Here is a 26,748-nt window from a genome sequence, read left to right as displayed (position 1 = left end):
TTGTTACTTTTCATTTTGATTTTACCCAAATGCGAGAAACATTTGGTTTGTGTTGGAAATGCACCTAATTACCTGGGTTAATAAAGTCTAAGTGACTCCTTTTAAAGCAGAATTCAATATTTGGGTCATTTTCAGACACAGACCTGCACATTTCAGTAGCAGTTTCCATTGCATCACTTTCTACGCTTGTTACGTGGACTTTGTCCATGAAGGAAATCATTTATTCATGTCATCAAACTAATGGACTTAAAGTTCAGCACATCCTCATCGTCACAGGGCACAAGATAACAATCAGCTTAGATACAGCCTCATTTTATATATGTATTTATTTATTTTTATTCCTTTTTTTACATAAATACTGTTCATCTGGTTGGTTTGGGCTTAGAACATCCACCGTCCTGCAGGTGTACACAGCTGTCAGTCGGACTCATTTACAGTGTAGCAACACGAAAGAAAAAAATGTCATAAATTTATTTCTTCTTTCTGCCATGTGAATTTGTCTCTGTCTTTGTTTCCCAATGCAGGTTGTGAACTAACTGGGAATCCTAAAGTCCGTTGCTTACCATGGAAGTGCTGGTGTTGACATGGAGCCTCCTTATTCTGCTGTTTAACCCGGCTGCCCCCACCTGCCTGCCCACCGACTTCACTCTGTATGTGGAGAAACCAGACTGTGATTTCTGTGTAGCCATCAACACAACTATTTGCATGGGATTTTGCTACACAAAGGTATGTACGGTATGTCCTACGGGACAAAGTAACTATCGCTGTAGGCAGGCAAAAGATGAAACTTCTTCAACTGTAGAAGCACAAACATTTCAAAGGAGGGTTTGTCTGGTTCAAGATAAATGTGCATCAGGGAAAAAAAAATCAGAAAAATTATAATTTATACAGGAATGTTCCTGTATAAAACTGCCAATGGGCCAAAGACCTACTCATAATAATAATAATATTAACGGGCCTTTTCCAGCAATGTATGGGAAAATGCATGTGCTGTACACTGTACCAACTGAATAAGAACAAAAACAAATATATGTCCATCACAATTACTTTATTTTTAAATTTCTGATGTCAACAATAAATTAGTCCAAACCAAACTTGAATGTCATCATGGTTGAAATTGCATTACTTTATTCTTAAATGTTACAAATACTAAGTGAAAGACTGACAGTATCTAGCATTCAACAACAAACCACATTAATCTGCACTTTTCAACGTTTCTTGTGCAACATCTGTACCCATGTGCAATATTTTCCCGTGCAATATCATTCCACAGTTGTACATAATTCTCATTTTCCATGTTATATTTTATCCACATTTTATTTTTAGTTGTACTTATATTTAAATTATTTCTTTTGTTAATTTTTATTATCTTTTATTTGGTTAATTACTCGCACCTCAGAAAAGCACCTTTTGGAGTCTTGTTGCAATGTAAATTACAATGACAATAAAGGCGATTCTTATTCTGATTGTATGTATGTATATTCTTTCAAAAAGTAGTATATTGCTGGTTGTTGTTATTATTATTATTATTATTATTATTAGAGGACATTTACTCTAAGGGGGTGGGGGTTATTCCCACCTCTCAGTTCCCTGGTTCCATGCCTGAACAGTCTGTGAGAGCAGCAGAACAGACATGAGAAAGCGGGTGTGCTGGCTGTTTTTATTGCAGTTATTGACTCGAAGCGAAGATCCCCAGTACTCTGTGTGGATCCCAGCAGCAGCAGGCTGTCTGCTGAGCGCGTAAAAACACACACACACGAAAAGCCCAAATGTAATGGACACTGTAAAAAGGTCACAAGAGTGACAGGAGTAAGCCGTGGAATAAAATTTCCTGTCAAACACAAATAATAGGCAGAGACAACCACAAATGCAGATTTTTGTGCCAAGTATCGTCACATTATTTAGCTCATTAGCTGTGCTTCTTGGCACCTCGTGTGCATCATAAATAAATAATGCACCATTTACATTCATTTTGCTTCTTTTTGCATGAAGTGGTAAATGCGATTTATTCTCTGGCGCTACTTCTATACATTTTTTTTTTCTGTTAAAGAGGCACTTTTGGACAGTTGCGAGACGTAAGGCACCTTGACACTTGCACGAATTCGATCCCCGCACTGCCACTTAACTCGTCGTGCCAATGTATCCCACTTTGTCCCACTTGACGCCATGAGATATAAAATAATAATTTTGTAGCTAATGATGCGTTTGCTCTCAGAATTTGGCTGATCAAATCTTTCTCTCATCGCTCCCAGAATCTTGTCTCAAAGGTAATTATTTATAATAAATATATTATAATGGATTGGTAAAACAGTTGCATTTTCATTCCTTCTTATGAGTTAGATAATGTATGTGTAAAATTATGTTTATTGTAGATGTAACATCTTGTCATAATCATTCAGATGCACTGCATGCAATGACACACATTGACATGCAGTTTTTCGAATAGGTTGCGCAATGTTCATGACTATTTCACAAAATTAATGTGTGTCAGAAGTTTTGAACATTTCAAAATTTTCATTGCACACAGGCATGCAGCCACACACAGTTCACGCACAGTTTACTACTGTTTACAACGCGTTTACTCATCAAGTTCGTGCTAGTGTCAAGGTGATTTTATACTCTGGAAATATATGCAAGCAACAAGTACAACCCCAATTCCAATGAAGATGGAACGTTGTATAAAATGTAAATAAAACAGAATACAATGATTTGCAAATCCTCTTCAACGTATATTCAATTGAATACACCACAAAGACAAGATATTTAATGTTCAAACTGATAAACTTTATTGTTTTTGTGCAAATATTTGCTCATTTTGAAATGGATGCCTGCAAAAAGTAAGTGCCTTCGACTGCTCCATTGTTTTGCACTCGGGGTCGCCACAGCAAATCCAAGGTGGATCTGCATGTTGAATTGGCACAGGATTTATGCTGGATGTCCTTCCTGACGCAACTCCACATTACATGGAGAAATGTGGCAGGGGTGGGATTTGAACCCGGAACCTTCTGCTCTGAAACCAAGCGCATTAACCACTTGGCCACCACCCCTGCAACACGTTTCAAAAAAGCTGGGACAGTGGTATGTTTACCACTATGTTACATCACCTTTCCTTCTAACAACACTCAATAAGTGTTTGGGAACTGAGGACACTACTTGTTGAAACTTTGTAGGTGGAATTCTTTCCCATTCTTGCTTGATGTACAACTTTGGTTGTTCAACAATCCAGAGTCTCCGTTGTCATATTTTGCACTTCATAATCCCCCACACATTTTCAATGGGCGACAGGTCTGCACTGCAGGCAGGCCAGTTTAGTACCTGCACTCTTTTACTACGAAGCCACGCTGTTGTAACACATGCAGAATGTGGCTTGGCATTGTCTTGCTGAAATAAGCAGGGACGTCCCTGAAAAAGACGTTACTTGGATGGCAGCATGTGTTGCTCCAAAACCTGGATGCACCTTTCAGCATTGATGGTGCCATCACAGATGTGTAAGTTGCCCATGTCATGGGCACTAACACACCCCCATACCATCACAGATGCTGGCTTTTGAACTTTGCGTTGGTAACAATCTAGATGGTCTTTTTCCTCTTTTGTCCGGAGAACACGACGTGCATAATTTCCAAAGTCAATTTGAAATGTGGACTCATCAGACCACAGCACACTTTTCCACTTTCCGTCTGTCCATTTCAAATGAGCTCGGGCCCAGAGAAGACGGCTGCATTTCTGGATGTTGTTGATGTATGGCTTTTGCTTTGCATGGTAGAGTTTTAACTTGCACTTGTAGATGTAGCGATGAACTGTGTTAACTGACAATGGTTTTCTGAAGTGTTCCTAAACCCATGCGGTAAGATCCTTCACACAAAGATGTTGGTTTTTAATGCAGTGCCACCTGAGAGGTCGAAGGTCACGGGCATCCAATGTTGGTTTGCAGCCTTGGCGCTTATGTGTAGAAAGTTCTCCAGATTCTCTGAATCTTCTGATTATGTTATGGACTGTAGATGATGGATTCCCTAAATTCCTTGTAATTGACCGTTGAGAAACATTGTTCTTAAACAGTTGGACTATTTTTTTTCACACAGTTGTTCACAAAGTGGTGATCCTCACCCCATCTTTGCTTGTGAATGGCTGAGCCTTTTGGGGATGCTCCTTTTATACCCAATCATGACATTCACCTGTTTCCAATTAGGTATTCTTTGAGCATTAATCAACTTTCCCAGTCTTTTGTTGCCCCGTCCCAACTTTTTTCAAACGTGTTGCAGGCATCCATTTCAAAATGAGCAAATATTTTCACAAAAACAATAAAGTTTATCAGTTTATCACATTAAATATCTTGTCTTTGTGGTGTATTCAACTGAATATCGGTTGAAGAGGATTTTCAAATCATTGTATTCTGTTTTTATTTACATTTTATACAATGTCCCAACTTCATTGGAATTGGGGTTGTATGTCATGCTATTTTGTGAGCTTGTTGACATGATGCACCCTGGACTGAAACGTATCATGGTGTTGTGTCAATCTTGTGCTTGTGAGCAGGACAGCAACATAAGAGATATATTCGGGCCACGCTTCCTTGTCCAGAGAGGCTGCAGCTATGACAAGGTGGAGTACCGCACAGCCCTGCTGCCTGGCTGCAACGCCAATGCAGACCCTGTCTTTACCTACCCCGTGGCTCTCAGGTGCCACTGTGGTGCCTGCAGGACTGACAGCAATGAATGCGCCCACAGAGCCAGCGTGGGCGGAGTTAAGTGCACCAAACCAGTCAGACACCTGCAACCATACCCGGGTCAGATTAACTACGTAATCCCCTTCTGATGCTTGAGCTTTTGTCTTTCGTTAAGTGGCTAAGCTGAATCCTGCAGATTTTCATGAGAAAAGATAAAGCAGTATTGTGTTGATTGTACTAGAAAAAATGTTGTTTGTTCCATTTGTACTGTTATGACTGCCAGCCTATTTGGCTGCGCCTTTGTTGCCTGACATCGGAGCTGCAGCCCTGTGGCTCAGTTTACAACGGGTCTCCATCCTGGTATTTTGCCACCCTCTTTGTGTTCTGTTCTGTGTTGTACTCCCAGACTTACTGTGTGCATTCTGAAAAAGAAAACCCTCAATGCAACTTGATTAAACACTGAAGTCTCTGAATAGCTCTGCGGCTCAGCTGTGCTTGACGGACACAACACAAGCACTTCACAGGGTACTAAATTTGTCACGACTCTCATTCTGGAAGGCACATGACTACGTTCACACACCTCTATGACCAATCTGGATGTTAAACTGTAAATATTAGGCACACGAGACACATGAGTCACCAAACAGCAAACTGATGTAACTGTGCTAATAGTGGAAGATTTTTTTTCTCTCATTGTCAGTAGAATTTGTGTGTGAGGTTTACTGTTCACAAGAGGAATTCAGGAAGACAGCTGAGATCTTATAAATAGGTCAGCTGCTCATGCTACAAAAATGAGCTCTGTGTCATCGCCACCCTCTCACTGCATCATCTGCCAGTGAGAGTTTACATACCAAAGTATCACTGTTTGGGCTCATCAGCAAACACTTATTTTTAAAGAGGAGCATCTGCTGGTCTTATAATTATCTACATCTCGTATTTGCAGCTTGTTGATGACCATAAAATAAAACACAGTAGATGGAAAACTGTTAGTCCCAGAGATTTGAACAGTTCAGTGGATATGCTTATATCAAAAGAAGGAAAGTCCCCTTGAAAAAGGGTTTAGCTTTCATTTTGATTTTCCTTTATAATGGTAGCCACAGTACGTCAGAACTTGACATTAAAGGGGAAATTAAACATCCACCTGGGCTCCATTTTTAGAAGTTGTTATATTTTCACTTGGGGCAAAAGGGAATGTAATTGATGCTTGGTAGGTGGTATTGATTTAGAATGCAAACACTGTCAGCTGCTCCCCCAGCTTCATAATGTTAGTGTACGGGGCAAGCTAAAAATTCTCATAGTAAACAGCTTTTTGCTACTGAACAGGTGCAAACATCATGAAAGTGTGGTACAGAGGTAAACATATGCATATTTAGCATAGTATATACACAAATGATTATATAGTTAGATAGGAGTTAGTAAGGTTAGACCTAACTTGTGCGAAGCGCCTTGAGGCAACTTTGTTGTGATTTGGCACTATGTAAATGAAAATAAATTTAAACTGAAATTGAATTAACTGTTTGCCTTAGCCTCATAACTGTCAAAACAAGTCGATAGCTAATGGGGGGCCTTGGCCTAACTGAGCAAACATTATGTTGCCAGTGACAGTGTTTTCAATCTAATACAGGACCAGTTAAATAAATTTTTGTCCTGAGTGAAATGATAAACCTCACACCTTCTAAAAATATAGCCTAGGTTCAATCATGTCAAACTTCAACTTTGAGATTGTGCATCACTTTTTCCGAGGACAGGTTCGAGGAAAATTTTACTTGTCTGCTAGCATGTGTGGCATTGTGTATGTGAAAATTGCGTCAAAAGGTCCATCCATCCATTTTCATCCGCTTTATCCGGAGTCGGGTCGCAGGGGCAGCAGCTCAAGCCAAGCCGCCCAGACCTCCCGATCCACACACACCTCCCCCAGCTCCTCCGGGGGAACCCCAAGGCGTTTCCAAGCCAGCCGAGAGATGTAGTCCCTCCAGCGTGTCCTGGGTCTTCCCCGGGGCCTCCTCCCAATGGGATGTGCCCGGAACACCTCTCCAGCGAGGCGTCCAGGGGGCATCCGGAAAAGATGCCCGAGCCACCTCAACTGACTCCTTTTGACATGGAGGAGCAGCGGCTCGACTCCGAGCTCCTCCCGAGTGACCGAGCTCCTCACCCTATCTCTAAGGGAGCGCCCAGCCACCCTGCGGAGGAAACTCATCTCGGCCGCTTGTACTTGCGATCTTGTTCTTTCAGTCATGAGCTAAATCTCATGACCATAGGTGAAGATCGGAACATAGATTGATCGGTAAATCGAGAGCTTTGCCCCCCTACTCATCTCTCTCTTCACCACGACGGTCCGATACAGCGACCGCATCACTGCAGATGCTGCACTGATCCATCTATCGATCTCATGCTCCATCCATCCCTCACTCATGAACAAGACCCCGAGATACTTAAACTCCTCCACTTGAGGCAAGGACACTCCACCGTCCAAAAGGTACTTAAGAAAAATGGGTTGCATTTAAACATTTTATAACCTTGACTTTGATCAAGGAAAATAAATGTTTCAATGCTAAATGCTGTGCATGCATGTTGTTTATATGCTTTGCCCTAACCCAGTACACATTCTCACTTGAACCTCCAAACTGATTTTTTTTTTTTTTCCCCAAGAAAGGTCAGAATTCCATTCCAGGAGCATTCAGTAGAACTCTTATCTAATGGGCTGAAACTAAGATGAAATGTTTTAATTCCTTGCACATCTAACAGTGTACAGGCTGACACAAAAAAGTACATCTTGTACACATGATAAAGCAAAAAAAAAAAAAAAAGACCATGGTTCACTAGTAAAATGGAAGAATCTGTCCTCCTTGATGCTTTGGAATGCTTCCTTATCTGTAAAACTATCACATAAGCCACTTTGCAGCCCTTGGCTCTTTTTGTTTGGGTTGGTTTTATCATCCACCTGGTAAATTTCCACTGTGACCACAGAGCATATTGATTATATATATGATTATGATTAATTTTATATATATATATATATATATATATATATATATATATATATATATATATATATATATATATCAAAAGTGAACAAGAGCAAAAGTGGATGGATAAATGGATAATATAGCAGAAGTGGATTTTTTAATACCTGCACTGAAAGAATAAAACATTACTTAACTAGCTACAGGAGAGTTGTTTTTTTTTTCCCTTGCAATGACAATATTTATTAAACATAGCTCCTTGAGCTACAGCCTAATATTAGTAATAAAGCTCTTAGTAACAGCACCTAATGCTCCAAAACTATGCACAGGTAGACCTAATAAATGTCTTAAAATAGTTTGTCCAACACAAAACATGTGGCTACACACTAGCTACTTATCATTATTATTATTTCTATTTCAATGCATTTAAAAGGGACCATGTGCAATTAAAACAAATGTTACCATTTGATCCATTGCACCAGAGTTAGCCTTAGGCTAATTTCCATCTGCAGTCCCTGAACACAGATAAATATGACACATATAAAAACATCAAACATCACGAATAAATACAACACAACCAAGATGTTGAACATCACTCAACAGATAAAAACCTTTAGCAACACTATGTATTGTAAATAAAATGCCCCTCATAAGCACACACACATACACAATCATAGGGTGTAGCAGCATGCACAGCACACAACATTACACCCAGTCACACACACTCCTTGTCGCAAACCCCCCCCCCCCCCAAAAATTATAAATATAAATTTAAAATTATTATTATTATTATCTCTGCATATGTGCTGGAATAAGGGATAGAACTCTTCAAATTATTGTTCATTATTTTCCATTTCAGTCATATTCACAGGTGAAATGTTCGTCCACAGCCTTTGAACTGGCGATTTGTGCAGTATGCAGCTGAACATGAAGCCATTTTTTTCTTTGGCAACATCACAAAGAATTAAATTGTGTGCACCTGGTAAAAAATTGGTAGAAAAGACCATTCAGGAGCGGAACATGCGAGTGGTAATATGACGGCCGATTTAGCTAATTTACACATTAGCCTCCCTTGCTAGCTCCATCGTGAAGTTTAACAGTCAGCTGAGACTGTTCCAGTTTTAGAGCACATATACTGATAAACTGTTCCAGATTTAGTAACATGGTAACTACTTTGTGGAATAGTTTATCAGCATAGTGGTTCTCTCACGGTATGATGATGCAATCAGTGGTAATGTTTTTAAAGACAGGCAAATGCTTATTTCTGTCATCATGTCGCCGTGATAGATTAGTCTTAAATAAATATGATCTGATGTGCAGTTGTGAACAAAGTCTCTGCTGACAAAGGTAACCTTCACAATTGAACTAGCATGGGAAGCTAACGTGTGAGCTAATCCAGGTGCAACTTTCTGTGGATGGCTGTTTGGCCTTCCTTCATGTACTTTTCAAAGGACTGCCCTTACCAAAAAATAGTACTGGTAAGTATATAAAAAGTAAACTAGAAGTATACTTGGAACATACTTGCATATACTAAGTTTTGGTAAGGGTGTTGACAGGGTGCGCACAGCTTTAACACTTTTGGTGCAATTGTAGACACGAACATTACATTCTGTTAAGAATTTTTTAAAGCCCAGTTCATGCTATTCTGCATCCACAGCTCTGCAGAACCCTCTGTATCATTGCAAATACTCTCCAAGCTCTTCTCTGTAGTCTGAAGTGCCCCTCCCAAAAATTGTAACTACATGTCACAACGGTGGAGACTGCATGGTCTGTGATTGGTCTCACTAATGACATAATTTCTGTAATCTCACTTTTCCAGTTTCACAATCGGCATCCATAGATGCCATGGGACAGTAGGTCACTCTAGAGTGCCTTAATTGAAAGAGTGGGGACATGAAGAGTGGGGAAAAAAATGCTTCTGAGTTGACGCTACTCTCTCAATTACGGCACTCTAGGACAGTCCTCATGAAAAATGTCACACCCCCTACGAACAACTTTGAAAGGTTCACGACTGCATCGAAGCGATTGCTTGGCCACAGAGTTACAGAGTAGTAGAAGCAACAAAAGGCCTTAAATTGTTTCATAGTGAACTGAGTGAATATAGATTCGCCATTGTTGTTTGCCCCAAGGTGATCCCAGCATGCACCTCACACTGACGTTGCCAGAATGAAATGGCACTAACCCCAATAAGGTCTAAACGCAAGAGCAGGTTTGTGAGTCCAACCCTCTGCGTGGAAAAGAACAGAGAAAATTTAAAATATATAACAAATATATTTTTGAAAATATCGTTTTTAAAGCAAATAGAAAATACAGGAATGTATTAAAAACTTTTAAATGTATTAAAGGTAAATAAAAATTAATGGACAAGCATGTTTTTATTTTTACAGTGAATGTATATTTCCATATATTTTCTTGTTCATCTATCTATCTATCTATCTATATATATATATGTGTGTGTGTGTGTGTGTGTGTGTGTGTGTGTGTGTGTGTGGTATACTGTTGTCATAAAATTTCAGTATTTTTTTTTTTTTTTTTTTAATATTCACCAGCACCGTAATAATTAGTTTGGTAGGGAGCCGCTGTTCTGTCGAGATGAGGTTCCTCGCGTAACTGCACGTGTGCACTGAAAAAAAATTACTTGACGAAGGTCGCTTATTTTGATGGGCAAGTAAATGTATAAATTGTTCATCCGAACGTAGTAATGTATAAAATCTACTCACTATAAAACGATAAGTATTTTTAACCTGGAGTTAGCTTATATTGACAGGCAAAATATACATATACATACATTTATGCTCCTAACGTAAAATACAGAAAATGTTTTACTTACTAGGCTATAAATACACTGAATACAATTAATAAATAATAATAATAATAATAAAAAATGCGCATGCGCAGTTGCACGTCGAGTGAGTTACATCATCTCCTCATGTGCAGTAGCTGCACCGCATCTCGATGGGTGACAGATTGCCACGTATCAGCAAGATGACCAGCCAAAGCCACTCAAAGCGTAAGAAAAAGCACTTTTAACATTTGTTAATTGTTTGGTGACTGTGTGATATTGTTTGTATCAAACCTCTTGCAGTCCTTTAAAATAGATACAATCGTCTCGATAAAAACATGAAAAACAGAAAGAACGTGCTTATGGAAAAGTTCCAAATCACCCTTTTTTTTCCCCTCTCTCTCTCATACGCAAACTTAAAAAAAAAAAAAAAAAAAAAAAAAAAAAAAACCCCATTGTGCGAAAGTCTGATCTTTTGCAGGTGATGTTCGATGGGTGGAGCGTTTTGACTGATTGTTCTGTTTGCCAATGAAATAAGAGAAGTCTAAGTAATAGCGAATCAAACATGTATGCAAATTAACCAAATGCGGATTGGTTTCCATTCAGGGCCGAGCTTCTGTTAAGTCCCGCCTCCTGCTTAAAAGCTGGTGGAAATTTCCACTGACTGAAGTGACTCAGGAAGTGTAGCGGGTGTTTGTATAAAGTAAATTGTCTGATACAGACCTGAAGCGTAACTAACAAAACTTTTGGGTGAGTTAAACTGTTTTGCGAGTGGATGAAATAATTTTGCGCCAATTTATAATTGCTGAATTGTTTCTTAACATTTACTTGGAGCTCATTTTAATGAATGGGCGGCTAATGTTAATCGCTAGCTAGTGCCGACCGTTATTTATTTGTAAAACAAACAAACAAAAAAAAAAAATATATATATATATAAGGCGTGTATTCTTGGGAGACATTTTTGCTTTTTTATTATTTTCTAACTTTTTAATATTTGTCAAGTAATGTTGTCTCGAACCTGTATTAGATGTTTGTGTTTTTCTTGCAAAAGGAGCAGAAGCTCTTTTTCAGGCGTTTAAAGTGTAGTTAGACGTTGGGTTGTATGGAGCCAGATCTTATCAAGAACTATGGCTATTTATGGTGTTCCGTTATTTGATCTTGAGCACGCCCACATTTTACGGTCTAGATGCATAAAGCCTTCATTGTCTGTGTGCAGACCTCTGTTTAGTGACTGAAGCTCAACTCATCCACATCAATTACTTTCTGCATCTCTTCATTGTCACATATTTCAAAGTTATCATGGCTCAGCAGCAGATCAGGTAAGTAGTTCAGAAGATAAATTTCCCCTATTTAATATAAGCAGTGTGAATAATTTACAAATTTGCCTTAATTTTTTTGTTTTTGTCTTCTCCCCTCATTGCAGTCTCCCAGCAAAACTCATTAATGGTGGTGTTGCTGGAATTGTTGGGGTTACTTGTGTCTTCCCCATTGACCTGGCAAAGACCAGGTTACAGAACCAGAGACGAGGCCAGCAGGTCTATAAGAACATGTAAGTGATGTTTACCCTTCGTGCTCTTTACAGCGTGTGCGTCAGGAGTTGGCTGAATCAACACCCGAGACTATGTGCACTCCCATTCTTCTAAAATTTGAGAATACACGTGACTCTCTCACTTTGACTGTGGTTTTAAGTCGCAGTTTCCTGAGAAAAAAAGTTTAGCTCCTTCACATAGGCCACAGTAACTGATTTATTTCTGACCCTTTTATCTCTGAAAATGTGTGTGTGTGTATATATATGTGTGTGTGTATATAGATAGATAGAGGTAATAAATTTTAAATTTATTTTTTTAACCAGTGTTTTGTTTTAAATTACTATTTTTGACATTCTAACTTTGGTCTACAGTCATACTGTTGATTCTAAAATGTTTTAAAAAGTGTTTTTTGTGTGTGGCTGGCAATCAAATGCACTGAACACAACAACAGTACTACTACTTTGGCTGAACCATGTATGAGGGGTGTTGAGAAGTTTTGAGTCTGACCCAGTGAATTCACTGGGTGCAATGCTGAGAAATGTTGGTTTCTCAGAATGCAAATGGTGGAGAACCATGACCCACTTTTTCTGTGTCAGACTCAAAACTTATCAATCAGCTGTCATGCCTTGTGGCACGTTAGCATTGATTCATCAGGCCAGGCTCCTAAATTAACTTTCTGTTCTTCACAGCAGAGGGTGAAAGGGTTAGTATTAGGGTAAAAATGACAATGACTAAGTGAAATGGGCATGGCACCCGTGGCCCTACCTACTCGGGCTAACAGTGATGATAGAAATGGAATGTTCAGGAGGTCTGTGGAATGTTTGGAACATCTCTCTACAGTGACATCTAGTGGACAAATGCATATTTCACATGCAGAGAATCATTAAACAGGGATTGTTAAAACATTCACTTGAATCTTGTATGTGTAATTTTGTGTGAATGTAATATATTTGTAAATGTAAAAGAGGGATTTTATTTTGATTTTGAAGGGAGCGCACGGTAAGAGTGACTGAGAGCTCCTCTTATCCTAAAATCTGTCCTGCTTTGGAGAGCATTCTCTCATAGAATATTCTCACCATCAATTATCATTAGTTCTGTTTATATTCTGTATAATGAAATGTTTTGGAACAGTTTGATGTAGTGGCCCCATTTGGCATTAGATGTATTCTCTGTCTCTCTCATATTCCTAAACATATTTATTGCAAAGGCTTCAAAATGTTACTATGCACTTTTGTTTTATGCTGTTACTACCAAATAATTGTTTCAGCTGCCCCCCTTTTTTTTTTCCATGCGTTTGCAGTGGCACCCTGTAGAATTTGGCTCAATGCTGTCAGGATTATTTCACTAAATCCATGTAGTCCACTATTGTTCCTACTAATCCCACCACAATTTGTGTCAACTGTCATGACTATAGATGAGGTAAAGCTCCTGGGGCGAGTGTTACTCTTTGACATTCCTCTTCTGTCTCTCTTTGGGGTGTGGAGATGTGATCCACCAATCACTTCTCGGCTTCTGTTTATTTTTCCATAAAAGGAAATACTCTGACTTAACTGACTTTCATAATTTGGAGTTGTCTCTTATACACAATAACTGCCACTTTTTTGTCAGACTGATTTGAATGGTTAATAACTCAGCTTTTGACTTAATTTTTCTGCAGGATTGACTGCCTTTTCAAGACAGTTCGATCAGAGGGCTTCTTTGGAATGTACAGAGGTAAGATTTAATCACTTTTTAGGCATTAAGAACTAAAACTAGGATAAGACATATATGGTAGGGATAAATTTAAGTTGGCAGATTTTTTTTCACTTTTTTATTAAGAACATTATTTAAGAGTGCTTAATTTTTTATGGAGGACTTCAGCTAGATGGAATATAGCTTAGTTATTGACTAGTCAAAACGAGTAGTTAAACAGTAGTGAGCAAAAAGTAGCCAAACTTGTTCCTAAGCATGGGATTTTGAAGCAAATTTTCTTCAGTGCAGTGGTTCTCAGACTGTAGGTCAGCACCTCAAATAGTGTTGTTTAAATATTTGTGGGGGGACGTGTCCATGTTGACACTAAAATAATTGATTCAGACACATTTTATTCTTTTGTCTGGTTCTGGCTCCCACAACTTAATCCCAGATTAGCTGTTGAAGATGAGTGAGTGGTTTTGGCTTTGCTTTTCCTCCCTGTGAATCCAAACCTTTATCTTGAAATAAAAGTGATTAACATTACTGTGACTGTGGGCAAAGTGGGTCTTAAAAAAAATGTAGTAAGCAGATCTAACTATTAAACAGTTAAGATTCCACTTTATCCCCTCTGAGAAATCAGTACAATTCTGTGGTGTGTTTGTCAAAAGTGAAGGTAGTAAAGTAATAGTTTAAAACAGTTCTCACAGCAGGCTGTTTGTGACAGACTTACAACTTTTCAATTCTAAAATAAGAAAGAAAGATATCTATCGCTTAGTGGGCCTCCAAAAAAAAAAAAAAAAAAAAAACTAAGCCTACACAGAAGAAAAATTCGCAGTTCCATGAATGGCCACTTGAGGCTGACTCCAAAAGCGAGCATAAACATGTTTACGTTGTGGTACAAAATTTTTTATTTTTTTTTTGGTCTTTATAGGTAGTTCCCCCTCCGTGACCACTGTCCAGGGGATGCATTTAAAAACACTTAACATGGTTTGAAGACATAAAATTAAAATTAGGGGTGTAGTCGCTTTGAGTAACGGCTCGTGTGTGCTGTGAGCCAAGCTCTACTCGCACAGATGCCGGTAATTATGGCTGTTATTGTGGAGAACTGTCTGTCCTTTTTGAGTTTTTTATCACAAACATTTGTGATGACGTAGCATGTTGCGATGTTAATTGTCTTAATAGATCAAGTAAGAAGTCTGTGCATCAATATTTCCATTGAGTGATTTATTTATTTTTTTTATTAATTTTTGTTTGCTAATGGCATTAGCCCTTTTAGCAGTTATCAGTAGCTTGACGTTGTTCAGTCCAGTTCATCCACGATTACTGAGAACACAAGCCTGTCATTTTTTTTTTTTAAACAGACCAAGCCTGCTGTTAAGGAAACCACTACCCAGCCCCCCCAAAATGTATTTAATAAAGCACCCAAACCAAGGTTGCCCTGTTAAATTTGTATCTTTGAAATGGAGTGTTCAGGATCCATTTGTCCTTCCCGTGTCACGTAGGGTTGGTCTGGGGATTGCAAGATTTGTATTTTTTCTTCTTGTGGGGGCGGTCACTGACCAAACAAGTTTGAGAACCATTGCTTGATTGTGTATATAGTTGAACTGACATACATGCAACCAATAGGAAAGTGCATGTTCTGTTTTATTTACTTATTAGCCATAGTTTAAGGAAAATGGAGGCCTATTGTCTGGGTCTCAGCTTGTGTGCGGAACGCTGTTGTACGATTTTGTGTTTTTCATATTACAGACTTCGGTCCCCGTGGGATATTGAGGGCTAGCCGATAAGGCGCAGCCACGCTGGAGGCAAATCATTAACTGGTTCTTACAATATTGCTCTATTGAATCCTGTAGGCACAAGTTTTTGTTTTGCCATCTGTTTGTCTGTTTTGCTTTGACTCTAACTTCTTAAATGTCATTTCTGTTCTTTTGGTTCTTTGTGGATTCTGTTTCAAGGCTATGGATTTTGTGTTTGCAGACCTTTGATGAAGTAAAAGTATCTGTGTTGAAGTAAGAAAGAATGTGTATTTGAGATGGTGCAGTGTTACACCAGTCAGCTGTAAAGATTGCATAAAGTCTGCACACACCATCCATAGCCAGTGTCTTTTCACTAATAACTCCTCTTGTCTACCATTGTCCTTTTTTCCTGGCTTGTGGCGTCTAATCAGTTACTTTACACCTTCTGTTCTCCATCCCACACAAACCAAAAATGTCCTTTATTTCCTTTTGTCATTTTCTTTTTTCAAACTAATTTTCTTGAAATATTCCTTTTTAAATTATTGAAACTGTTTTAAATTTAGTATTTATCTGTGCTTAAATACTGTAAATCAGAGTAATGGTATTGTAATGACGGGGACTGCTTTATGATGTGATTTTTGTGTTGCATTTCAGTTCTAATTGTTCATTTTTGTTCTCAGGTGCTGCTGTAAATTTGACTTTAGTTACCCCAGAGAAAGCAATCAAGCTCGCTGCTAATGACTTGTTTCGCCATCACCTTGCCAAAGATGGGTAAGCGGGACAACCTGGCTCAAATTTGTGAGAATAAAGAATCTGGTTGACTGATACTGAAGGTATGTGTGTTTGTAATCAACAGAAAGGGGCTTACAGTGTTCAGAGAAATGCTGGCAGGTTGTGGTGCTGGTATGTGCCAGGTCATTGTCACCACACCCATGGAAATGCTCAAGATACAGCTGCAGGATGCCGGCAGACTTGGTGAGAAAATTGTAACTAATTGTGTGGTTGTACCTTAAGTTTTGTTGTTGTGCAACCATAGTCCAGTTTGTTGCAGAAGGTCCATTTCATCCACATTTGTAGCTCTATTTGAACTGCTTCCCTTTTATGCATACCCAGCTCACTGTAAAAGCAGCTCGCCTCGCAGGTAGCTCACCGAGACAAGGAGTTGGACTGCCAATATTTTAACCGCAAGTTTGATTCCCAGTCACACCAAAGCACTGGTCAATTTGGGCCAAAGCACCAGCGTCATCCTATGTAGGCCCTGAGGCCTATATAGGATGGAATTCTGCTTACCCTAGAATTCAAGGACAAATGGAGCAATGGTGTTGAAACTGTGGAACAGACACTACAAGAACAGTAGTTGCTATGGTATCAATCTTGCCAGTTGTGAAGACACAGCGCCTGTGTAAAGCTGCTGTGGCATTCATTCTGTACTTGCTGCAGTTTCTTCTCCCCATTTTTAACAATGAAGACAAATGTCTCCTTGTAAGACATTGTTGTCCTGTAATTAATCAGCCTGTTGTAAGCTAACCGTATGATGTGTACCCAAAGAATGGGGCCAGAGACTGATGTAGCCCCAAAACAAATTAACCATGAGGCCTGTGGTGGCTTTCTGCAGTCACGACTCGGTCTGTCACGATAATTAGTTTAGCTGGATGATGTATTGTCTCAGAAATAATTACGCTGAACAGCGCTATATATATATATTTTTTTTTAAACTTTTATACTGCCAATAAATTGTAAAAAAAAAAAAAAAGTGCAATTTAAATGCTTCTTGGGGGGGGGGGCGGGGTTAAAGGGTTTTAAGCATCATTGACATATGGGCTCATTAATGTTAATTGACTTGGGCTGAAGCTAGTCACAAGTCCAGTTGGACTTATTCTTAAACAATTTCTGGCTGAAATTGTTCATTTGTCAGTAATGGTACCTATCAAGTGATGCATTATCTCCACTTCTCCTGGTTTACTGTAACTTTGTGTGTGTGATGGAGCTGCTCGAGTCCCACTAAGCAGCATCTTAAAACAGATCAGGTCTGCAGTCTTACAACAGTACTGAATCTGCTGTTTATTCTGACATCATGTTACTAAAATGTTAGTGATGATCTTGCTTAAACACTAAGCGACTTTAAGCTCAGGAAAAATTATTGAGGTGATGTAACATTTGTAAATTACCATGATCAGGACATAATCTGAGGAAAGGATTTTGAACACATTTGCTTAAACTACAGAATTTCTCTGCATACTCATCAAGGACTCACTGAACTTGTTTACACTGGACATTATTGCACAGAGCAGTGCATCAGGGCAGTGAAAACTCCGCGGATCCACGGGATTCCGCGGATTTCATAATGGGCAGGGTGGGGGTGTGTGTTAGTGTTGTACTCTTTAATCGTGATCGTTACTGACTTTTTAAAATGCTTATCGCAAAGCGTTTTTTTTTTTTACGACATCATGCAAGTTTTATAAGTACGGACACTGATCTGTGTGTTAGATACAAATCAGTTTCCTCGGATCCTCTGAGATTCGAGGAGAATAAAAGCCACTCAAAGCCTGGCTGTTACGACAGTTGTCGTAAAGCGGGGCTGGTTGGTTGCTGCGGTGACACTGTGTGGCTCCTGTGCGAAGCTTAGCTAAACGTAGCATGTGGACATCGCAAACTTTTAGAACTTTCAAGTTTTTAAAAGAAGAACTTTGCAGCATGTCTGTCACGGAGCAACATCAGACAGAGCAAAGATGGCGAGAAAGATGGTTTGAAAAAGTCTAAGGACAAGAATCCGTGGAATTGTTGCTGGCTTCATCAACACACCTGAAAGATAAACGGGAAAAGCGAAGACCCCCTGCGAATTTTCCTGGGATTTCACAATTTTCATTTCACAGCCCTGATGCATGATTCAAGCGTGCAAGCTGCTTTTGTTAGGTGATAGCAGTGTTTCTAAGTGGTTTGTCATTTCACCTCCTCACATGTCACTGTGTGAACTTGCATCTCTATTTTATTGTTTGTACACAGCAGCCCAGCAGCAAAAACCTGTTGCGGCAACTCCCACAAAGCTTGTGTGCACAAACGCCATGCTCAGCCGCTCCTACAACTCCGGCGCAGTGGTCCCTGGACCCCGAGCTGTGTCAGCCATGCAGATTGCAAAGGAACTCCTCCAAACACGGGGCATTCCAGGACTCTACAAGGGTCTGGGAGCAACACTGATCAGGTAAACTCCCTTCCTCTTGTTGTTGATTATGAGCAGCGTGCACACCCTCCGCCAGGTTTCCAGTGTGAAATGTGTGGATTTATTGTCTTTCAGGGATGTTCCCTTTTCTGTTGTGTACTTCCCTCTGTTTGCCAATCTGAATAGTTTGGGCAAACCCAGTCTCAAGGAGTCGTCGCCCTTCTATTGGGCATTCATGTCGGGCTGTGCGGCTGGTTCGACTGCTGCGGTGGTCGTCAACCCCTGTGATGGTGAGTCTCGTCAGTCATGACACTTCCGGCTCCGCCTGGCTCATGCGTCATTTCGGCGCACCGGAAGTATTTCACTGATTATCACCTAGTTTCTGCTTCAGACTGCACTTCAGTCATCTATCTCACCGACAGATCGGAAGCTTTTGTACAACAATCATTTCCACATAAAATTCAGAATTATTTCATAATAAAAGACGGAGGAAGCGATCAGAGCGCAACAGTCATGACGAGCTGCTCCTGCTGCCTTCACTGCGCCTCCATCATTTCAAAGCGTCACCGATTATCACCTTGTTTCTGCTTAAAACTGACTTTAGAATGATTCAAGAGGTTTTACCTTGTGAGCTGCTGAGCTCTGAAATGATGGATGGGCAGTGGAGGCCGGGCAGAACAGTTTTTAGGCGGGGACCAGTCTGGGACACTGGCAGAGCTTTGTTGCTTTATAAGATGATAAAACATTTTGTCTTGCAGTGGTGAAGACCAGGCTGCAGTCACTGAACAAAGGAGCTACAGAGGAGACTTACAGCGGCGTGTTGGATTGTGTAAGGTGAGTTGGCAGTCTTGAGTCACTGTGTCATGACTTTGTGTGTGCATCTGTTTTTAGACTGGGACCTTTTGTTTGCTCACAGTAAAATCATGAGGAAGGAGGGACCTGCTGCCTTCCTGAAAGGTGCAGGCTGTCGAGCTTTGGTCATCGCCCCTCTGTTCGGGATTGCACAGGTTATGTACTTTGTTGGGGTTGGAGAATACATCCTGGACAACTCGCCCATCAGCCTCCTGTCAATGTGAGGCCGCTGTTCAAGGACCTCCTCCGTTCAAAAATGTGAACTCTTAGCAAACAACCAGCAGTTACAGTTTACTGAAAAAGCTTTACATGAATCTTGTTTGGTTTGTTGGAATTGCTCCAAGGTTTCAAAACATGAAGTCACTCAGATTTCAAAGCTGTATGCTCAGACAGCTGGGTCGCACTTAAACAATTTGACAAATTAAGCAGGCTGTGCTCAGTGTTGGTATTTGAAGCCTTACTGGGTTAAGACTGGGCTTTACAGTGAGACCAGTACAGTTCTTGCAGATGGAAAACACTCCAAAGAATCTGACTTTCTATGACAACTTTCAAATTCCTTAGAATTGGTTTATGCTGAACGCAGTAGCTTCTGTTTAGCAATAGTATCATCTGTTTCCAGTGTGTATTTAAAAAAATAATTTTTTTTCAACTGTTAAATGCATAGACCATATGACACACCTTCCAGTATCGGCCCACAGTGTCCTGATGTTGACTTGATAATCACCCTGCAGCTGATAACTTTGTGACCAGCAGTTCTTGTCTTGCCTGCAAACACTTGACATGCAGAAATGCATATTAATTGTTGTGAACAAATGCACACAATCACAGTAAATGCAGTGTATGCATACCCTTCTTTGTCAGAAAACTACCTAGTTTGTGCCTCACAGAGGAGACTGTCAATCTGAAAAAGGGTCACAATAGTACTGTTGCTGTGATGACCAAGTGACTGTGAATTATCTCTGTAAATAGTTTTTTGTACATATATCTATTAAAAATTGTACTGTTCATGTGAAGTAAAATGTGTAGTTTGTTGTATTTTAATGTTACTTGTCAATAAATACTTTAACAGATGTGAAGTACCTCTTGCTTACCTGTACAGTTTTTAGTTTGATTCAAGTGCTGTTTTCTGAAGCTTTTCCCTCTCCTCCCCTTCTTTTACAAAAGTGACTTACCAAAGTTGCACATTTGGTATTATCACTATATAGGACTTTAACAGGAATCAAACAACTAGACATAATAAATTAAAATGCCAAAAAGAAGTCCATGATGATGCACAAAAATCACAAATTAAAGCTCTGATAATGCAGAAAATGGTACTTAAAACTGCATATTGAGTATTGTAAAGTGTTTTCACATCTATTGGGTTTAAGGGCCCTGTCCCACTGGGGAGAAGATCAATTGCGCAGCGCCTTGGGGCAACTGTTGTGATTTGGCGCTATATAAGAAAAAAGTTGATTGATTTGAGTATACAAATTACGGGCATTCGTTGTCGTCCGCAACAAAAATGGCCAAAAATGAGAAATGCCCCAGATAAATTAATATATAGTGAATATATGAACAATCATGGTTATACAACACGTAGTGAGGAAACTGATCCGACACACATTTGAGATTATCAAGGCAGTATTACGGGTGTATTATGAATGCATAGCGCACGTGTTGCGCGTGCATCTGCATTGCGGTCAAAAGAAGCGCACTCGGGCTGTCGGCATCACTATTCACACCAACAATATAGGCTCTGGAGCATTTGCTGGACTTGGACAAGTTGATCAGAGTTAATGTTAATTTTGTCATGCGAGGGTTAACTGTTGAGTTTGGGGAGCAGGAGGGGGGAAGCCGCTCAGGGTGTGAGTGGTTTTTTTTTTGAGCGTGAGTTGACAGTAACTTCCTTTTGTTGGTGTTAAGTAAAAGTCCTGGATTGCAGCAGCTACGTCTTTGTGGATTTACACAGCCGGACTGGCACTGACTGGCAGGTATGTCACTTTCTGCCACATATAGTACTTTGGGTTTACGTGACGTGTTATGCATTCAGACTGTCTGCAAATCAGCTGCAAAGCAGATGTAATAAAAACGCTTTATTCATGGCCAATTTGTATGCATTTGCTACAACATATTTTAGTTTGTGATGTGGACATGATGGGCACGCAATATATCTATTTTACACACTGTCCCGGTCCGCTGTCAAACCACAAATCCCCGTCAGTTGCGGATATCAGCGGTTAACGGCAGATATACAGCGCACAGAGTGAGTATGAATTGAGTATATATGGAGTATGTAAGGCAGATGTCATCCGCATCCAGATTTTTGAACAGCTCAAAAATCCTGGCTGCGGACATGCGTGCCTCTGCGGATGATCACGGACGTTCGGATGACGGCCGACTCATACAGGCATGTTACACGGATATTGTGGATGTTTGGAAATATGGGCCAATTTTTGGCGCAATCCATACGCAAATCCTCCTAAACGCCTGTGGGACAGGGCCCTAAAGTGCTATAAAACACAACGAAGAGGTTTTGCAGTTTAAAATGCTGCAGGCTTTTGTTGAAATGACATGAGTGAATCAGGTCAGTGTTGGTGCTCATCTTGGTTTTTGTGTACCTGTGTCAAAGGCATCTTAAACGAGTCTAATCTGACTTTGAACCATCTTTACGTTCATTAGGACTGTGGAAGTGATTTGGGTTAGACTTGTTCAGTAATCAAAGTCTAGATGAGTTTCAGCCTCATGTCCAGGTACAAGAAGGTTTAGGTGTTTGCTAGTGAAACTTAAAAAGCATAGAACATTTTCTCAACATGCCTTTTAAAAGGTGAGTATGTGCACTGAACACTGTTTTTCTAATTCTGCCACTTCTCAAAGCACTTATTTAGTATTTAACATGTAGGGTGGCTAAGAGGGTTAACAAGACAATACTTCTAAATGAAGAAAATTTAAAATACCAACAACACAAGCCTCAATTCAGCAATTTTTTTTAAATGTCTTCTAAATTAGCAATTCTTGAAAATGCTGACAAATATAACCTGCAGCAATATGTGGCCTCCTGACTGCTATCGTGGGGCTGACGCACTTTATACTTCTGAGTTCTCTGAGGAACCACTAAAGCTAGGAAAAACTAGCCAAACCTGTCAGTTTAGCACCCAATATATGTATTTTATTGTGGTTAAAAGGATAACAGACTGCATTATATTATTCTATAATTCACATCTTATTGGCACACCTAAAATAATAATAAAAAAAAATACATCCACATAAGTCACACAAAATGCAAACTAACTCACTGGCACATTTCACACGTGATGGCGGCGTTTGACTGTATTGTAGCTGACTTTGGACATTTACAGAGTGGTGGTTTATCATCAGACCTTTTCTAACCCTTTGGGTTAATATGTCTACATTTCATCTATTCTTTAAAAGTAGAAACATACACTGAAATCACAACAGAGGCTTTGTGCACAAAACAGACATTTACACTGCAAAGGTCAGCTAGTCCTCAAAACATTCAAGCACAAAGTACAGCTGGTGTTACGACTTTATCTTAGGCATTCGAAATTTAAAGTTACAGTGTGTAGGATTCAGCGTTCGCTTGTGGTGAAGTTATCTCATGAGCGGCAAACGCTAAGAAATGTAGCCAGTGTTGGGGTTGTGTCAGGATTCGTAAAAGGTTGCAAAACAGTTTGCAAACAGTTTTGAAGGGTCACAAACATCATTTCTTGCCGCAAATAAATTTTGAACATGTTCAAAACTTCTTAGCAAATTTATTTTTCCACAAACGTTTGTAAAACAGTTCTAAGTGTTGGCCAACGATTGTAACGTGTGTCATTAAAGTTCTTTTGGTTCACAACCACTCTCTGAATCATACAGTGTACCTTTTCTTAGTTTTTTTTCATTCTCTTCTGCAGCAGGATAGCAGCAGCCAGACAAAGCTATCCTCAAGGGCAGCAGCACATTGGGCTTCTTCCTGACATAAATTCATTTCCATAATCTGGAAATCCATCTTCCACAGGCAAGTCTTCTGAGCTGCCTTCCACTGCGGTCAGAAAAAATCATGCCAGGGAGGGTTTGATTCAACTGGTATTTTACCAGGAATTAACAAAAGGTCCCAAAATTTACCAAACAGTGGCAAATAGTTGCTAATAATTGCAAACACTGTCGCTAACATATAGATTCAAAAATAGCTTTTCTCCAACAGCTGTACGGACACCAAACCAAGTAACTGATGTTTCTATGTGTATTTGTCTATTTTTTGTTTGTTGTGTGTTGACACAGTGATGTGAGCATTTCATTCTGTACTGGAAACAAATTCCACCAACTTGTTCTGTGGTCATTAATAAATGAATCTTGAATATGCTAATAGTCTCTAATGTTCTCCTGTCGTGATTCGAAAAACACTCGCGCTCATGTTGCTAACTTCACTAAATGTCACTAATGGGACTATTCCACAGAGCGCCGTTCCTTCCCGTTTAATCCCCATTAGCAAATTGGTGTACGTTTTGAAGTATAGTATCTTCTTGATCCATCTTTGTCAATCTTAAATAAACTTGGCATATGTAGTATTAATGGTCATCTTTACCACCAGATTTGAAATCAGGGTAAAATTTTTGAACTATTCCTTAAATTTAATCCCAAATTGCAAGATTGTCACTAGTGCCTGGTGACTTCTGGATGTTCGTAGTCTTAAGAGCTTCAGTCGTGTTCAAACTTTAAATGGCGTGTTCCTAATGAGTACAACTTGAAATGTGTTTGATCGTGTTCCGTAGGGGTAAAAATTTTAAGGTGAAGTTAAAGCTGTTGCAGTTCTGGCCAAGGGCACAGTTCCTTACTTTCATTGTCACGTGGGTTGCCAGGTTTGCACTTCATAAACCAGCCACTTGCCAGGTCTGCACTTTCTAAACCAGCCTATTAGGAGGCAAACTGGATTAGCTGTTTCATCCCATGTTTGCACTTTATTCGATCATCAGTGATCGTAATAGAATGGGGTGTAAAAAAAAAAAAAAAATATATATATCACTAATGACAGAGGCAAACCCTGATTTTCGCCAGCAAAGTTGGCAAATCCAAAAATCGCAACATTTGTCAGCATTTGCTGCTCTGTGAGATACTAGCCACAGAGACTGTACTGTGCCGTCACCACAGTCACAATTTGTTTCATGTTTTTGTTTCTTTGGTGATGTGGATTTATGTTCCCTTGCCTTATCTTGTATGCTCCTCGATTTCTCCCCTAAAAAATGGTTTTCAGATGAGTGAGCCTGCACTAGCACCCAGTAGACAGCGTATAGGGGAGCAAACAGTTATTACTCTTCCCTTTTCCTTCAGTTGTCCACCTGCAATGCAAAATGCGGTGGAATTATGTCCCTTTTGGGCTACTGTATCAACACTGTGGTGCAACATGGGGCCCCAAGAGAGGGGCCTTGATCCCATGTAGATAGGGCTCATTCTAAGCTCATGAAAATAGCAATTTGTTCTTGTAGGTAATTATACACAAATGAACAGATGGTTATGAATGCTATGTTCCATTTATGATGGTAAACGCGCCCATGTCCTACAGACTGTGGCTTTAAATTACACAAAGTTAAAAAGTAAGTGTGAGCAGGTATTTACAGCAGCACCGCAAGAGGACAATGTGTTCTATTTTACAGCAGAACTCCTGTAGGACATCAGACGGATTTTAAACTCGGGGGAACGTGACAGAGTTGTGTCAGAAGCATGTGTTATGGAAAAGAACAGAAGTGGATCACTGTTGGTGGAGGTCAGGAGGAGTCAAAGTAATGGGAGAGCTTCACAGGGCACCATGTGATCTTCACGAGGGAGACACTTGAAACCCTGTTCTGATGTCAGACGTACAGAGGTCGCCATGTCTATATGACCTCCCTGCTGTTCCTGATGGCACAACACAGGACCATACTGAAGATCATGCCGATAATCTGAGGGCAAAACCACACAGATTGGGATTATCATGTATTTAACACATTTAAATCAAACATTACAAATCAGCACAGTGAGGATAAAGAGACAAAAATGATGTAAATTCTCACTATTATTCCTGCAACCCCGATGCCAATATATCCAATGATATGCAGCTTTTCATTAAAGAAGTCCGCTATCGCAGTCAGGCAGTCCTGTGAAGAAATAAAAGCGGCTATTTGACAATACATAAAACATAATTTATACAGTTTTTCATAAATACATTCACACATAAAATCATCACAGTAACACCAAGGGTCCTATCTTGCATCCAGCACAAAGTAAAACACAGTGGAGCACAAGTCATGTTACTAGATTCTAAATAAATGAGAAGTAAAACTGCAGCCTCTTTGCAGCTTGTGTCTTACTTTGTGCTCAGATTATGTTTCGTGTAAAAAGCAGAGTAAAGTGCGACACACCCCAAACATTCTTGTGGTATGTGCTGTAGATCCAAGTCCCAACCTCTAGCTGTTTGAAATGAAGCAAACCCGGAAGTGGAAAATCTTGCAATTTCTTGGTGACTTGAGACAGCCCCAAAAGGGAGACATTTCACAGAGAAGCCCATGTTAAAATGCCTGACTTCACAGCAGAAAGAAACATGCTTACACCCTGGTACAAAACAACAACAAAAAAAAACAGGTTTGGTCTCTAGCTCATTTCCACCTCCATGACAACTTCATGTGGGTGATTATTTTTTTATACAGATCAACAGTTTAATATATTTTAAGCCATACAATTATGAATAATTTACTGGCGTGGTCACTTTAGTGACAGCTAGTGTTTGCTGCTGAGCTGAGTCCAGAGCCCTGCCAGCACTGGCTGCTAGCTTTTGTAGATCAACCATATTTGTCCTTTTTGAGCATTTTATTACAAATATCTGTTGTAATATGGCTTGTTATCTGATTAATTGTCCTAAAAGACCATCTAACAAGTCTGTTTTCCAGGTCACACGTATCAGATGGACAAAACTGGATGACACACAAGTCTACAATAGAACAGCTTCACACAAGTGGCAGAAATCTGCTGAAAGCACAGAGCATGCTGTCATCTGATAGAGTGGACATGCACTGATCAGGTGTCACCTGAAGCTATGAAGTTCTACACTGTAGGAGACATGAAAACAAATTTCAAAATTACAAAGTAAATTATGTATTTTAAAAGGTATAAAGTGGTTCCACATTTTATACAATGGTTTAGTTCATATATACAATAAAGATGAGCTTCTACTGTTAAATCATATAGCGACGATGCTTCTGTTTGTTTTTGTAAGGATGCTTTTAAATTTTGAACACAAAATACACACACACAGTGAATCTGGAAGGTATTCACATTTTTTACATTACAGCCTTATTCCAAAATGGATGAAATTCATTTTTTCCTCAAAATTCTACACACAATACCCCATAATGAAAATGTGACAAAAAGTTTTTTTTTTTT

General features: G+C 39.6%; 3 protein-coding genes across 3 annotated transcripts in view; 2 read left to right on the top strand and 1 right to left on the bottom strand.

The window, feature by feature from the left end:
- The first annotated feature begins 353 nt into the window (after positions 1-353).
- Positions 354-5,140, top strand: tshba (thyroid stimulating hormone subunit beta a). Its single transcript, XM_034166009.1, has 3 exons — positions 354-438; positions 525-726; positions 4,534-5,140. Exons 2-3 carry the CDS (start codon positions 565-567, stop codon positions 4,810-4,812), a joined length of 441 nt encoding a protein of 146 aa, XP_034021900.1. The 5' UTR covers positions 354-438; positions 525-564; the 3' UTR covers positions 4,813-5,140.
- A 5,898-nt stretch (positions 5,141-11,038) lies between these two features.
- On the top strand, positions 11,039-20,429 carry slc25a55a (solute carrier family 25 member 55a). The gene is made up of 10 exons (XM_034166008.1): positions 11,039-11,158; positions 11,625-11,727; positions 11,832-11,957; positions 13,595-13,650; positions 16,025-16,115; positions 16,201-16,319; positions 18,348-18,543; positions 18,637-18,791; positions 19,260-19,335; positions 19,418-20,429. Exons 2-10 carry the CDS (start codon positions 11,708-11,710, stop codon positions 19,575-19,577), a joined length of 999 nt encoding a protein of 332 aa, XP_034021899.1. The 5' UTR covers positions 11,039-11,158; positions 11,625-11,707; the 3' UTR covers positions 19,578-20,429.
- A 4,150-nt stretch (positions 20,430-24,579) lies between these two features.
- The window catches only part of tspan2a (tetraspanin 2a), a 67,113-nt gene continuing 64,944 nt past the window's right edge, over positions 24,580-26,748 (bottom strand). The window contains exons 7-8 of the mRNA XM_034166006.1: positions 25,383-25,466; positions 24,580-25,271 (exon numbers count right to left, since the gene is read on the bottom strand). Of these exons, the coding sequence (XP_034021897.1) occupies positions 25,206-25,271; positions 25,383-25,466 (150 nt within the window). The 3' untranslated portion in view covers positions 24,580-25,205. The remainder of the gene's footprint in view (positions 25,272-25,382; positions 25,467-26,748) is intronic.

The sequence above is a fragment of the Thalassophryne amazonica genome, chromosome 3 (genome assembly GCF_902500255.1).
Source record: "Thalassophryne amazonica chromosome 3, fThaAma1.1, whole genome shotgun sequence".
NCBI classification, from domain to species: Eukaryota; Metazoa; Chordata; class Actinopteri; order Batrachoidiformes; family Batrachoididae; genus Thalassophryne; species Thalassophryne amazonica.
The sequence above is the reverse complement of the archived record's forward strand: the minus strand, read 5'-3'. Positions and strand labels throughout refer to the sequence as shown.